General features: G+C 39.8%; 1 protein-coding gene across 2 annotated transcripts in view; it reads right to left on the bottom strand.

The window, feature by feature from the left end:
- hmcn1 (hemicentin 1) overlaps positions 1 to 15,338 on the bottom strand; it is a 122,999-nt gene extending 107,661 nt beyond the window's left edge. For both annotated transcript variants that reach the window (XM_056269530.1, XM_056269531.1), the window contains exon 1: positions 14,771 to 15,338. In XM_056269530.1, the coding sequence (XP_056125505.1) occupies positions 14,771 to 15,020 (250 nt within the window). In that variant the 5' untranslated portion in view covers positions 15,021 to 15,338. The remainder of the gene's footprint in view (positions 1 to 14,770) is intronic.
- Positions 15,339 to 16,647: the final 1,309 nt, after the last annotated feature.

Here is a 16,647-nt window from a genome sequence, read left to right as displayed (position 1 = left end):
ACATTTGTTTTTAAGCCTTGCCAAATCACTGGTTGCATAACTTTCTCATGACATAAATGGACTTAACTGAATTGTAAGATGCAAACACTGTTGGTTTACAATTGTGACCAAAGTAATGATATATATCTGGATAACATAGCTGCACAAAGTTTTGTTAAAAATGCGAGAGCTTTGAAAAGCTAGGCTGTCCCAATTGTATTGGCATCATCAGCTTGAACAGGATGAATGTAACAAACAAATCACTCGCATTTGCATTATATATCATCGGTTTTACAGCAAAAATTGATCCAGTTTTGGTACAGTATGAGCTTGTTAATGGCAATGGCAAGTGTAATGGAAACCAACTGTAAATTGGTGCAAAGCATTTGTCAATATTCATATGAGCCCAAAAGGACTAACAAAAAAACAAAAACAAAATATTGTTGAACCACTTCATATGATGTAATGTGCATAAACTCACAACAAATGTTGCTCTCATGTAAAGTACATTTGTTTCATTGTGTCAGATATCTTATAGACAAAGACCTGGCCCCATTGGCCGCATCACTGGCACCTTCGACCACACACATGCTCCACTCACTCAAAACCACAAACCCAGAGAGGACTCCGTCTAACCATCCATTTCCTCACACTTCTCTCATCCTCACACCACAAAACTTTCAGCAGGTTGGCCTCTAAAGAAAAGCCTAAACTGATGGTCAGAAGGTCTCCATCGCTTGCTCTGTAAAACCAAAAGTCAGACCAGAGATCATGATACAGACACAGCAGATGCTGACATGCCAGCTGGGAGCTGAGTGGCGTTTTTTCAGCCGCTCAGGAAATGTTTCGGCAGTGAGACGGCGACTCCCCTGGGAGAAAAAAAATGGGAAGACAGAGAGGGATGAAGAAAGACAGGAATAGACAGACCCAGAAAGGAATGCAAATCAGGGGTCGAGAGCAGGGGAGAGATGAAAAAAGACATGAAAGCTAATCAAATCCATGAAAAGGACAGAAAATCATTAAGAAGAAATCTCTTGCTACTTCCAATCTTTCAAAATGTTTTTCTAGGAATACTAGACATTTTAATAATGTAAAAACAAATATATTATTATTAATTTATATTTTTTACATTTTGAAACAAGAAGGTGTCACTTCTTGACAGCACTTCAGCTGTTGTCTTTTGTAAACTACCATGTCATGTCAGATGCAGTATAAAGCTGGACCTCATTCGGATGAGACAAGTTTTCCCTTGAGGAGGATGTCAGGTAAATGAGCCTTTAACATACTTCTGTCAGGTCCATTAAGTCAAGAACACACAGACAAAATAATTAGAATTATTTGAATAGATTGCAAACAGGTTGATGTTCCTGAATTGAAATTTGGCGGTATGGCTCTGTTCAGGGAGTCCTCTGACCTTTCATGAGCACCATGAAATAGCAGAGAGTCAGAGGACAGCAGCAGCAGCATTAGGGAATGCTCACACAGTTTTAGACTGTGAGAGCTAAAATATCCCCCTGTGAACAGAGCAGCAACATGACATAGCAAATGCCACGTTATGCATGAGGAGGAGCTGGGGAGGTGGCGGGCATCAGAAGCGAGCAGCGAGCCAGCAGAAGCGAGCAGCGAGCCAGCAGAGCGAGCAGCAAGCATGTATGAGCAAGGTGAATGAGCTTTAAATAGGGCGCCTTGTTTGAGCTTGGCCATTGAGCAGCGAGGGGAGTTAACCAGCTAATGCAGCTCAGCTGGAGCAGATCAGCTGACGGGACAGTGTTGATAGCAAATAGCATAAGCAGCTGCTTGACTACCTGGCCTGCCAGAACTGACGCTGACGCTCAATATGCTTAATTCCAAATTGGAACATGTCAGTGTTTTTCCTCACACAGCCTCATTTACTAAACAAATTAGGTACTGATTTTCAACTAATTTAAAGCTCCTCTGAGAAATCTAACTCCGGTCGGATTTAGGAAGGTCTGTGATTGTGTGTATAATTTTTTCACTTCTCATTTATTTTGACCTTTGTCAATCTGTAACTAAAGCTAAATGTCTTGTTCCATCTCATTATGGATTTGGACATTTCCCCAAAATGTCTGGGTTAAAAAAATAAAAACAAAGATATTTGGTGACAGTTACTGCTGGCTTCACAATTACATCCAATGAAAACAGTCAATTAAATCAATAACCTAATCACAGGCTGCTCAGAATGACCACTGTTGTTGCACCATCAGGTATAATCTTCATCTTAATCAATTCCTCCCTTAATTATATTCATAATTGTATAATTTTATCTTATGTACAGGACTTGATCATTTCAATGTTTTTTTTTTTTATGTATACATCCATACTCCCATAGTAAAAAGTGGTCAACTGGTATAGGTATTTTGATAGCCTATGCTGATTCCGATATCTTAGAGCAACATTAATTTTACATACAGTACAGAGGGACTATGACATAAGTATGACTTGGCAGCATATAGAGCAGCAGGAAAATTGTATCTGCGAGTTCTGGTCAACCACTAGTAATACCGTTAATTACAGAGATTCTAATCCCATCCAAATCAGTACATGAAATCACCAACATCCCGCAGTATGCTAATAATCGTGAAACAAAATAAATTTAAAACCCTATCAGAATGTTTTTTTGTGCAAACAAAGCATTTGCGTCGCTTCACAAATTTGAGGTTAAACCACTGAAGTCACATGGATTACTTTAATGATGTCTTTCCTATCGTTCTTAACCTTGAAAGTGGTAGTTGCGTTGCTCCCAATGGAGGGACAGAAAGCTCTCAGATTTCATAAAACATATCTTCATTTGTGTTCCGAAGATGAAAGAAAGTCTTACGGGTTTGGAAAGACATCAGGGTGAGTAATTAGCCTACTGACAGAATTTTCTTTTTGGGGTAAACTAATCCCTTAAGAGAGCTCTGACGACAGAAGAGAAGCATGCCACATGCTTCATTTCAAACAAAAATGTACCCATTTCACATGCTTGATAAAAAAAAAACCTGTTATTATTTTGAATAGATAAATATAGACTCACATTATCCAAAATCATGTCACTAAACACTAAAAGGGTTGGCACAAACAGACTCCATTAATACAAACCAAATGAGTCACCCAGTCAGAGCAAAAAACTGAAAAAAGAGTCAAATTTTTATCATAATAAACAGTTGTGAAGTGCTAAGTAATCAACTCCTTAGAGCCTAGCGTGTTTTGAGAAATTTTTGACATAGAATTGCATACATTGTGTGCACACAATTTTTATATACGAGGCCCCAGGACTGTCAGATCAGTGGTGTTCCCTTTAACCCTCTGGGGACCAAGAACGCGCCCGCGCGTTTTGCTGTTTTTTTTTCACATAGCAGCAACATAGACTTAAAATACTCCGTCATTTATGGTCATATAAATAAAATCAATACATGATTATAAACTATAGAATATAGAGGGTCTTCTTTTTTTGTGTAAACTCACATTAACATCAAAACCTTGTGTTTTTTTTTAAATAAATAAAATAAACAGGGTGCGCTTTCAGCTCACTCTGTCTCCGCAAAAATCTTTCTGAAACATGTCTGGAAAATGAACGGAAACTCCGCTAATACTTATCACACAAACATGAAACATACGTCTAAAGAACGCTTTAAATTTCTACTTTTAAATAAAACAATTCACATTTAAAACAAATATTCTCCTGCAATGTAATCTGTCTGAAACTAAAGAGAAGTACAGTTTCTCCTGTCTCAGCTCATTATCGTTAATTTGTTCACACCCACTCGCAGAGTGCGCTATTCATAAGATAATGTGTTGAGGCCATATGCTATAGATAAACACCCCTTAAAGTCACTATGAAATCACAATTGACAATTCTTATTTTTTAATGGAATATTGCAGTATATATTATAAATGACTTATCCGTGCACAATGTGCACATCATTCTTTTTTTTTAATTCATATCTCCTCATAATTTTTTATCAAAATAACTTCCCCTCCTTCTTGGTTAGTTCATCTTTTCTCTTCTCTGATGACGTGTTTACTGGCACGAGGGCAGGACAACCCAAGGTCACTCACATGAGATCACAGCAATAGCAAACCACAATGATACAATGATCCAATCATTTCCCCATGGACAAAATCAAGTCCTGCCATACATTTTTGCTAATGCTAATGTATGTTAATGTTGCCTTGATTCTTCTCTCCAGATCTCAGGAATCGAACTCTATGTAATGTAGATCTACCAGTTTAGACCTGGAAGACAATTTATGTTGTACTGTAGGTCTCAGAGATGCATTTTTAAAACTACAATTGACAAAATAACTTTTAAGATTCCTCAAACTTTGATATTTAATAGTAATATAATCTACTTAAACATCTAAACTTTCAATTAAAACACCTGGTAGATTATGATGCCTTAAGACTCATGCTCAGACTCAGTAGCACCACTAACAGTAGAACTAAGAAATTGGCATAATTGAGCCAAACATATCTGTCAGAGTCAAATCATATATAACATCCCCAATTTCATCCATAAATCAACTTTGTGAACTGTGTGTATTTTGACTAAGCAACTATTTGGCCTGAAGCAAGTGAAACTTCTCAACATCTAAAAAGCACCTATAATTTTCCACCGACTTATAGCAGCTTCTAATGCAATTATGCTCTAATGGTATCCATGTTTGTCTTTCAAACATCTGAAAATCATACTCAGGCCAAATGTTGTCTTTTGCCCTTTCATCTTTCATTCCAAACTCATCTCAAGTTCAACATCCCGGCAGACTTCGACATTTGCACGGCACCAGTCACAAAAGGTCACAGAATCTCTCCGTGTCCAATCAAAACAAAAGAAAGCGCAATCAACGGTCAAATAGATAGTCACAATCTAGCTGGAATCCCAAGAATTGCAGCAAATATTTCATAATACTTGTAGTTTACTACCGTTCAAAAGTTTGTGGTGGTCAGTAAGATTTTTTTAATATTTTTGAAAGAAGTCTCTTATGCTCACCAAGGCTGCATTTATTTAATCATAAATGCAGTACTATTGTGAAATATTATTACAATTTAAAATAATAATAGTTTTAAGTGCTTTACAGTTACTACATTTTAAATGTTTTTACAGTCACTTTTGATCAATTTAATGTGTCCTTGCGGAATAAAAAAACCCCCCTTTTGATATATGTCAAGCCCCCATATAAACATTAGGTTGTTTGAATAGTTTTAAGTGTTTAACAGTAACTACTGGGTACAGTAGCACATTTTTGAAAATGGCTCCTTGTGTAACACCTGAGGCACTGGAATCAGAGCACGCACTGTTCTCAAATTAGAGAGTGTAATATTATTCTCTCCTCATCATTGAAGAGATGAAACAGAAGAATTACACCATACTCCACCGTATTCTGAAACCCTATTTAACCCACCCCACCCAGCGTCACAAATTCCTGCCTAATGGCATCATTACGGGCTGTGGTCATGCCAATCCCCTTGTAATCTAGGGGTATTCCGAGATGAAGGATGCTTCTAAAGATGAGCACCAAAAGGGTCAAAGAGCTGTTTAGTTGAGGAATGAGCTTTGAAAATGTTAAAAGCATTGCACGCATCAATGTTCCTCCTATCCCGTTTTGAAACAGTCGTAACTGGTCTAACTAAAGGGAGCAGATGCGACCAATCAGAGTGAAGAGAGCTGCAATGCTCCTTAAAATTATTTAGGTGATTATAAACAAGTTGTAAGCATGTGTCAGCATAGGCGTAGCTTGACATTTGAGCTTGGGGGTCAAGTCGTTCACCAAGCCAGTCGATTTAGTCAGTCACACTTTTAAATACATTTTACATTTTCTATAGTAAACTTATAAATTCACACTCCGTGTACCATTTAAGTGGTTTACTGATTACGTAGAGCCGCAGCATGCGTGAAGTACATCTATTTTTGCAGGGTTAGCAATAAACACATTGAAAATAATCCTACATGTTTGTCAACCGAATTTCAAAGTAGGAGTGATTTAAAACAGATATCTGTTGGGCATGATTAAAGTTAAATGCACAATAACAGGCACACAAACATTTCATATTTATTAAATCTTACTGAAAATGGCCGCTGAAGCAGTTTATATTCTAAAATCTATGTTTACGTTTTGTTCTTTTTGAATTAAATAACATTTGGATGTAAATGGTCCTCTTCCTGACATTAATGCAAAAGCTGCTACGACTGAGTGTCCTGTGGATCACCTTTATGAGATTGTCTGGGTCTTGAGTCATCAAGCACAGCATCGGCATCTGCCTTTATTTTGGTTAGGTCCAGATTTATCTGCAGTTGTTGTACGTTATTTAAAAAAAACTACTGAATATCCATTCACGCCACAGAGCAGTATAAACCATAGGCATAGGCATAGGCTATTGTCCGCCAAAATTCAGATTTGTCAAGCAACAGCTTCTTACGCAAATTAGATTGGGGGAGGCATTAGGGGTTGATTTGATTTATTAATGTAATTACAAAATAACCATTTATAATCTACATTTAGTAATGGGCGATATAAACGATATGCAAAATAAACGATACAAAATTGGTCTACGATATGGATTTTAATTATATTGCACTATCGCGATAATGCATGTTGACGCAATCTACCCGCAAAATTTAGAGCCACGAGCTGCAAACGGCTGCAACGCATCATCGTATTCGACATCTTGAGTAAACATGGCTGAAAGCGAAACGGAGGAGCTGGTAAAAATAACCGGTGCAACATCAATTGGTTCGGATTTAAGCCGTCCGACGAGCAGCAGCAAACTATACTCTGTATGGGCAACAGTTCTGGCTAACGCCTGTTTCACACATATTCCGTTTGCAGTGCATATGTAGGCTATATATTTTTTCCGTACCCATGTTAACAGGCCTGCACGCGGATGCGGTGCGGCAATGCGTTCCAGGAGCGGTGTGGATACAGCAGTGCAGTGATCGTTTCCACACAGTCTATTTCTGCTGTGCTGCACGTGCTGAATTAAAGTGACAGCGCATGGTTCATGGTCAAAATGAACACGGATTGATATGAAAATATAGTAATCTTTTTACTAATATAGTAAAAAAAAAATATATACTATTTTTCAATCATTTTCTTTTTAACTTTAAGCTCGGGGTAATTAAAGCAAGGAAACTACACAGTAACATTACCTCAACAACGCGACATAATGGATGCACTTGTCTCTTCGTGAAACAAGTTCTTTGTGATTGCAATATTTCTTGTAAAAAAGATTTAAATGCAAAAGAAAAGGTATGAGAGAGCTGTTTATGTCAATTATGTATGTTTTAATTTAAAATGTTTGCGATGTTAACATAAATGTATAAATGTTTTGCCACTTGCTTGAGCAACTTAATATATAAATCTATATAGAAGTAATAATACGTTTTTAAGTGTTATAAATTTAAACGTGAATAGCCTAAGTCTTGTGAAAGAGTGCGTATTACTAGCCTACTGTCTGTGTACAAATAGAATCACAATGCTGAAACTCTTTTATATTATTTTATAAAAGACACTAATAATATAAATAGTGATTTGAAATAAAAAATAGAGGATTAATGTTGTTTGTCGTACAGCCGTAGATCAGTTGCGCACTGCAAACGCACCATATGTGAAAGCACAATAGCGCGTGCTGCTCCTGTGCCGCACACCACCGCACTGCACTGCACACGGAGTATGTGTGAAACAGGCGTGCACTACAGGAAATAAACCCAATACTTTAAGCTTTTTCTTTGTTAAAGTCTCTGCACCTAGTGTACTTGAATTTTATTCATCTGCAACATTATGTTCTATAATTACAGTTTTGCATAATAAATGTTTTTAAAACAAATACATTTTGCAGTTTGGCTTTTAGTAGGGAGGTTAAGCCCAAAAAATAGGCCTTTGACTTCAAGTCATGATGCAAAGGTCTCCTTTGGTATGGAAGTACCTTAGGGTCATACAAATAAATTTATCCCAAGACACAAGTGAGATCACACTTTGTATCAGAAATAAACATGTTTTTTCAAAAATGCCCGCCAATGCGCCGAAAATACTCTAGAGCCCATATCTTTGCTTCTGTTATCGCTATAATGACAAATTTGGTGTCAAAGTGTACATTTTTGGGGTCAAGGAATCCAATAAAATTGGTTTCAAGTTTAAAAAAATAATCATTTTCCCCATACCATGACAATTGGGGGTAAATATGCACATTTCACATAAAAATTGTCATCAGAGTGACTTTACTTATCTTTTCGTTCAAAAACTTTAATTTTGTATTTAAGCAGTGCAGCTACTTCTGTACAATACATTTGTCCTAAGTAGCATGAGATTTCGACCAGTCAGGAGTAGCCTATAGCATATCAGTTCCTGCAACAACACATCCCATCTGCACCAGGAGCTGTGACAGCTGTTGAAGGTCAGAGGTGACAGGTTAACACTTTGAGGTTCGTATGACTTTCTCATTAAATAGAAAAATGTTTTTAATGTTAGATAACTAATAAATAGCTAGCTAGTTGACTATGGAAAAAAAACCTTAGAGGGAAAACCTCTTTTCTCGAGAATACTGAAGCCAAAAATTATCCTTATAATTTGTATTAATTTAAAACACACTTGCTGCAGCTAGCAGACCTAGGCGAGGCAGCTCGCGCGCCTATTGGATGCTATGCGGCAACTGCTGCAACCTATCGAGGCACTGCTCGTGACATAAGCACCAATGAGTGGGCGTGTGGGCGAATGGGCATGGCTTATGCCTATATAAGCCAGAGCTCGATAAGATGCTCCTTGGTTTTCATCGACTGAAGCGAAACCAGATGGTAGCACAAGCACGGCAGGGTTACGCAACACTCATTCCCTCTTCTAGAGAGAACCGAGGTTACGTTAGTAACCGTGACGTTCTCTTACGAGAGTACTCTCGTGTTGCGTAAGCTAGCTTACGCTACGGGAATCCAATTTTAAAACGCTGTGCGTGCTAAATCTACCACAACACTGACCCAAGGGCGAGCGCCCTGAGTTCATATGATATGGGGATATAAAAAGCCGACATTGGGAATGGATGTATAAGCCAGTGAGATAGCGTCCACTATCCACCTGGAAAGGCTATGTTTCGAGGCAGCTAGACCTTTAGATCGGCCACCAAACGAAACAAATAGCTGTCCTGACCGTCTGAAAGCAGCCGAACGTTCCACGTAAATTCTAAGGGCCCTAACCAGGCAAAGGAGATTCACGTCAGACTCACTGTCAGATCCGAAGAGAGAATGTCAGATTGAAGAGGCGGTGGTACCAGTACCAGTCGGTCGTCTTCCAAGGTTTCAGAGCTGCGACGCATTTCTGATTGACCCTGAGGCGAAACAGATCGGAGGCCCAAGCTTGAGCCACCACTGCAGTGGGCGCATGCGCAGCAGACCCAGCTGGAGTACTGATGATGATGAGGCCATAAGGCCCAGCATTTTCTGAAATCTCTTGAGCGGGACTATAGTGCCGCAATGTTCAGTATGCGCTCTGGCGATAGTCGCGCTGTCATTGACAGCGAGTTCAGCTCTGTGCCCAGAAAGGATATTTCCTGGCTGGGGGACATCGAGCTCTTCGCCCAATTGACTGTGAGACCAAGATTCTCGAGGTGTTCGAGTAATATGGTCCTGTGTTCTATGAGCTCTGAATGAGATCGAGCTAGAATCAGCCGATCGTCCAAATAGTTCAAAGCTCGCATGCCCTGAAGTTTCAGGGGCGCGAGAGCCGCGTCCATGCACATCATAATATACAGGATGCCAGGGACAGGCCGAACGGTAGGACTGTGTATTGATATGCCTGGCCCTCGAAGGCGAATCTCAAAAATCGCCTGTGACGAGAGAATGTCAGACTCGCTGTCAGATCCACAGAGACTTGTGCTCTGAAAGGAGTGGCAAGTACTTTGGGGACATAATCATGTCTTGGTTTGAGGATGACCTTGGAGTCATTAGGCCCAAACTCAAGGCACGACGCGCAAACAGAAAGTGCGTGTAAGTCACCCACCCGCTTGACTGAGGCGATAGCCACCAGGCGGTTTTCAATGAGAGATACTTAAGGTCCACAGACTGTAGAGGTTCGAAAGGGGCACCCTTCATGGCCTCCAGGACCAAGGAAAGGTCCGAGGGGGGGCGAGGAGGGTTCATCCTTCTAGCTCCCCTGAGGAAGCGGACTACAAGGTCGTTCCTACCCAGTGACTGGCCATGCGAATGTTTGACAAACGCAGCAATAGCCGCCACATATACCTTGAGCATGGATGGGGATCTACCCTTATCCAAGAGCTCCTGTAGGAAGGAGAGAACCTCCAACACCCCACAATCTTGTGGATCCAGGTTGCGAGCTGAGCACCAACCTGAGAACACTGACCACTTGGAAGCATAAGGCCGTCTAGTAGAGGGCGCTCTAGCTTGCGTAATCGTGTTTAACACTCCGTCGGGGAGACTGACGGGTACCCGTTGATGGCCCACACATGCAGAGCCCAAAGCTCGGGTCGTGGGTGCCAAATCGTACCCCCGGCCTGTGAGAGGAGATCTCTCCTCAACGGGACAGGCCACGGAGGCAAGCTCTGAAGCTGCATCAGCTCCGGAAACCAAACTTGGTTCGGCCAGAACGGAGCTACTAGAAGTACACAGGAACCGTTCTCCCTTATAGGCTTGATTACCTGAGGTAACAGCATGATCGGAGGGAAAGCATAGAGAGGGCGGCTGGGCCAGTGATGGGCGGCCCAGCCGCCAGTGATGGGCTGGGCCAGTGATGGGCGCTGAACCCATACAAGGATGCGTTCTGCCAGTGCATGAAGGTTCCGTGATCTCAGACTGCCCTGGCGATTTATGTAGGAAACCACTGACATGTTGTCCGTGCGGACAAGGACATGGTGGCCCTTTAGAAGGGGAAGGAAGAACCGCAAGGCGTTCTCGACCGCCTTCATCTCTAGACAGTTTATGTGCAAGCTCTTTTCTTGGCTTGACCACAGGCCAAAAGTCGGTCTGCCCTCATAGAGGGCGCCCCAGCCCGAATTGGAGGCGTCTGTCGAAACCACTATCAGTTTAGAGATTACTTCCAGGTTTACACCTGTCTGATACCAGTCGACCGCCTTCCAGGGCTCCAGAGCTGTGACACAGTTCTTAGTTACCTTGAGACGTAAACGACCGGATGCCCATGCTCGACGCAGGACCCACGTCTTCAGCCAGTGCTGTAAAGGGCGCATGCGAAGCAGACCTAAACGAAGAAATTATTAAGTTGTGAATGGACTGTGTGTTTGGCATGCGTTTTTTAATAAAAAAATTGCATACTTCACCTCCAATTGTCATGTTAAGGACAACATTATTGTTTTTTAGTCTTGGAACCTATTTTATTGGACTCCTTGACCACAAAAATGTACCCGTTGATACCAAATGTGTCATTATAGCTATAACAGAAGCAAAGATATGGGCCTCTCAAGTATGGTCGGTGGCCATTTTTAAAAAATGTGCGTATATAAGATACAAAATGTGATCTCACTTGTGTCTTAGGATAAATTTATTTCTATGGCCCTAAGGTACTTCCATACCAAAGGGGACCTTTGCATCATGACTTGAAGTCAAAAGTCACTTAACCTCCCTACTATTTCCTTATGGTCTGTCTAACCTGTTCTGAAATGGTTCTATTATAATTTATATATCGTGATATATATCGTTATCGCAAGAGGCTGCAATGTATATCGCAATATGGATTTTAGGCCATATCGCCCATCCCTATCTACATTATTTGTATATTACATTTGAGTTGAAAATATTAATTAAAAAAATGTGTAAAATCTTTCAGGTCCCCCCACAAGCTAAGCCCATGCATGTGAGTGTTCATTCACAAAGCACGCAGTCAAACTATTTGGTCAGTTCAGCTATTTTTATTTGCGATGTGATGTAGAAAGATAGTGAGATAAAGCTCAATCCAAAACAGCTGATTTTTACAGAAAAACAATGGGAACTATTTGCTTTGGAAGCGACAGGTGACAGATATTCATCTCCACCCAGCTGCCATCATTAGGATCTTCAGGAACCTGGAAAAATTCAGCCTGGCGTCTGTAGTAATGATCCCATAAGAATGCCAATTCTGCTTATTCTCTGTCTGAAGGTTATATTATTTGTCACGACATTTCCTGACAGTTTTAAGACAATTTCCTGATTGTCTCTGATCTGACTCTCCAGCTCCCTAAAGCTTGTCCAGAAGCTTTGGACATTCAAAGCGTGCACATAATAATATGATTTAAAAAGTACTAATGAAAATGCAAAACCTTGAAAAGAGTGAGAAATAGTTTTAGTATTAAGTCACCGACAGTGTTATCTTGGCCCCAAATCACACATTTAAATACATGAACTAGATGACAACGATATTTACAGGCCTATATGTGTGTGTACTTATAAATGCACAGTATGTGTGTGTGGGAAGTACATCACTGGACTCTCAGGAAAGCAGTAGCATAGGGAGCCTGTGGCCACACACTGCTCAATGGGCCAACTGCTCTTTAAAAGATCTCTGGACATCTGAAACTCATTGAAACCTCCACTGACTATTAACCCTTATTCAGTGCCCAAGGGACTTTCTATTTCCTCTTCCAGGTTATAGTCAAGAGAGTTACTAGAGGATTAAGCTTTTTACCCTCTATGGACTGCATTTATATAGCGCTTTCACAGACCCAATGGCCACCAAAGCGCTTTACATTTTGCCTCACATTCACCCATTCTGCCACTCATTGTCAGCCATGCAAGGCGCCATCCAGCTCGTCGGGAGCAGCTGGGGTTAGGTGTCTTGCTCATGGACACCTCGACACTTGGTCAGGTGGAACCGGGGATTGAACCACCAAACTTCTGGTTTGTAGACAACCTACATGACCCACTGAGCCACTGCCGCCCCAGTCTATGCATGAGTTTTATCCACACATACTTTAGTATGGCCTGAATAAATCAATCAACCAACCAATATGTTTACTTGGGTTGGATGGTTAATCAAACAAACCCAAAAATGGACCCACATGTCTGACTAACAGGTAGGACAACTCAACTAGGCTTTTTCCTTACCATTCTAATCCATGGCAAATAATTGGTGGTTGGATAGATATTAATTTACTACTGAAAGTCCTTGAGAATTGTGGCTAAATCTGAAGGCAAATGTGCTAAATGACCTTATTAATTTAAATACATTAAAATCTAGGCTATACACAGAACCAGCAGTCAACAACAGAGTTTGATCCAAACCTTCCTATCCTGGGAGCAGGGTTGTTTTTTGATTTATGCAATAAAAAACATGGACACTATCCAGAAAGTAACTCGCAGATTGACAATTTCTTGACAAACAAGCTGCTCATGTTATGTGTTGTCTAAATAATGCATATTCCACTCCTTTGGCCGCATCACCCATCATCTGCATGGCTTCATAAAACGATCTACAATAATGCAAACAAACAGACGACAGCCTGATTTCAGTACATGATTGCACACATCTGGAATACTGATTTACTGATTTTGCGAAGGAACAGGCAATCTTATGCTCCCTCTGCCTCTCTAAGAGACTTCTTTTGTGTTGCAAATCTTTCGGTTTAGTTACAGTGGACAGCGCATTCAAGCAATAACCAGATACAGAGTGCATCTTGAAAGAAATTCCTGAGCGCCCCAAGGAGTGGATGGAAAATGTATTTGGCATGCTGCATTTGGACACATTAGGTCAGATTCAGGTTGGAACGAAGAAGGGGGAGGCTTTACATCTCTTGAGACAATACTTTCTTTTGAGACTCTCTCTCACTCTTCGAAGGCGTTTGGAGAGTCTAGATATATCGTTTTGTATCCTTAGTACCATATTAACCACAAGATGTTACCTACCCAGCAATTTTATCATGCCATTTTCTCTTTTAGACTTTGTTAGATTAGAGAAGTGAACTTGCCTTTGTACTTGAACTAATTACAAAGCCAAAACACATCCATCTCCTCTGTTCATATGACAAAGAGCACCATTTTCAGAAGTTGAATTACGCATAAAAAGCAAATCAAATGTGCATGCAACATATTGAATCGTAACCCATGCCTCTCTACTCAGAAAATACCTAATTATTACAACTATTAGAGTATTTAACTGTCCTGTACAGTCATTAAAGTGTGACTGCACTAGCAAGTTTTCAGATGCTTCCAAGGTCGTTCCGCCTGGATAGATGGAATGATAATGACAGTGAATTCAGCACAGAGAACATCTGTGCACTACAAACAATGCTTTGATACCTCCTGTAGGTGTGAGATACTCCAGCATGAAGCAACTCTCAGCAAACTAACAGATTTGTCATGTTTCTGGCAACAAGTCCCTCTTTTAGACGAGCTACATATGTAAACATCCTTAAAACAAGATACATTTACTTGACAAGCAGTTGTGTAGCACAATACTTTATTTTTAGAGAATATGTAGTTATTTTCTACTTCATCATCAAAATTATTATTTTTCTTGTTTAAAGAATAAACCAAACTAAAATGCATTAGATTTATGCTTAAACAAGAAATAAAAATTTAAATATACCTACTCTCTAACAAGTCTTAATATATAACGAAACTGAGCTTTTCAAGTAAATGTATCTTGTTTGATGTGAAGATGTTTTACTGGAAAACACAGTAGGCTAGGCTATATGATTTATATTTGTTTTAAGTTCTCTATAGGGAGAAAGAAACAGGTTATCCTTAATCAAGCCAAAGATTTCCTATCTGCCCTAACAATAAGTAGCTACGAATGAGAATTTTGTCCAAAAGGGCAAAAAATAACGGAAAATAACGAAAGGTCATTTGCGTTTGATATACCTGGGTCATGAAAAGGCACCAAGGCGAAGTTGTACAGATGTCTCTGGGGTCTGCTGAGGGATGTTTCCAAAATCTTCGATGCTCCTTCAATAACTTGCACTAAATCATCGTACATGGAGCCTGTGACATCAAACACAAACGCCAATGTAGACGCTCCTTCAGGGATTTCTTCATTTGTGTCCTGGGCTGCTGATAAAACGTTAAGAACTATTATCAGACCAAGAAAAAACGGCGAAGGTCTCAAGTCCATCTTGAGATTTCCAACTGCTCCTCAGTAACAACAAAAAACCTCGACCGAAAAATAAATCAGCGACGAGCTAAAGGAAATTGACAAGACATTGGTTCGAAATGTCAACACGGGCACTTGTGGGGAAAAGTAAAATCTTTGGGGAGACAAAAATGAGAGGAAAAGATTCAGAGTCGGATTTCTCCTGACAGTCGCATGCGCGAGGATGCTCAGAGTTTGTTTTAGTGCGCGCGCGTCCTGCTCCTCTGAGGTTTCTGAACAAACTGTCGCCTTTACAAACGCTGATCCACTATTAACTTCTTTTCACCAGACGCGTCACGCGAGACAACAAGCACCTCAGGCAAACACTGACTCGCCGTATTAAGAATCTGATTGGTTCACAGCTCTTTTGGGGTCTCGGGGGTCCGTGCGTATTAACAGACATATGGGCGTACATTTCATGGCTCTATAAGAAACCAATTTTAAAAAAGCAGATGATAAAACGAAACAATCAATCCCAATACACAATAAACATGAAGAATTAAACTGAATATAGCCTACTTGTCCCTCTTACAGATGATTAAATGAATGCACTAAAATAATATGTGATGTAAAACACCACAGGAAATCATGATATTAAAAATATATAAACACTCAATACATTGTAAACAGTCATAAAACAATAAATACCAGTAAAGAATAATACCTCGTTCTAAAATTCAAGTTCTCTAGACTCCATACACAGAGTTCAATGCAGAGCTCTCGTTTTTGTTCCTTTACCACCACCTATTGGCAAGTTACAGATGCTGAGACAACTTCTGCAACATCATTAGCCTGCCAGGCGACCAACGTAAAAGGGCAATGTAATTGTGGAAGGTCAGAAAATATGCTATTACATGTATTTTTGTTGGCGGTTTGTTTTATGTAAAATGTTGGGAGTAAGTGAAAAGTTTGTTTGTAAGACTGTAACAAAAAAAAGGATCAGGGTCAGCAGATTTTTGTGAGTAGGCCTAATGGAGTGGTAAAAAGAATTAAAGACTGTGCAAAAGAAGAGCCAAAGAAATGGCAATGCATGGTAGAATAATTAATGAACATATCCTGGTTCACAGTTTTGAGTTGGAACCCTGTCAGACCACAACACATAAATACCATTTTGGTTGATGAGATGGTAATATTAAGTCATTTGGAAAAAAGTGCAAGGGACTAGTTCATTCACAGACCATGACGTAAATGAGTTGTTCTTTTTTAGTTGTTTCATTTAAAAGTGTGTTTTGCAGTAGGCCTAGCCTATCGTCGTAATTATAAAATCCATACTCTAAAATGGCAATAAGTGTTTCCTACCTCCAAAATCAAAATACTTGGTAAAAAAAAAGGCTTCTCCGATCTTTCTTCCAAAGTATTCATCTTTGTTTGAAGCATCTTATCCACTTTTTTTTAACAAAGTTTACAAAATATGTATAATATAGTATGGCATTCCAAAGCAAACATGGAATTAAATGATAGGCTACTGAACATGCTTCAACTTATATATATATATATATATATATATATATATATATATAAACTCAAATCTCTTTAAAGCCAATGCAGGATATTCACTTAATTCATTCCATGTTCTTCCTTGAATCACCTGATACTTTACAATTGGGGG

This window comes from Rhinichthys klamathensis, unplaced genomic scaffold (assembly GCF_029890125.1).
Source record: "Rhinichthys klamathensis goyatoka isolate OS25496 unplaced genomic scaffold, OSU_Roscu_1.1 h1tg000281l_1, whole genome shotgun sequence".
NCBI lineage: Eukaryota > Metazoa > Chordata > Actinopteri > Cypriniformes > Leuciscidae > Rhinichthys > Rhinichthys klamathensis.
The sequence above is the reverse complement of the archived record's forward strand: the minus strand, read 5'-3'. Positions and strand labels throughout refer to the sequence as shown.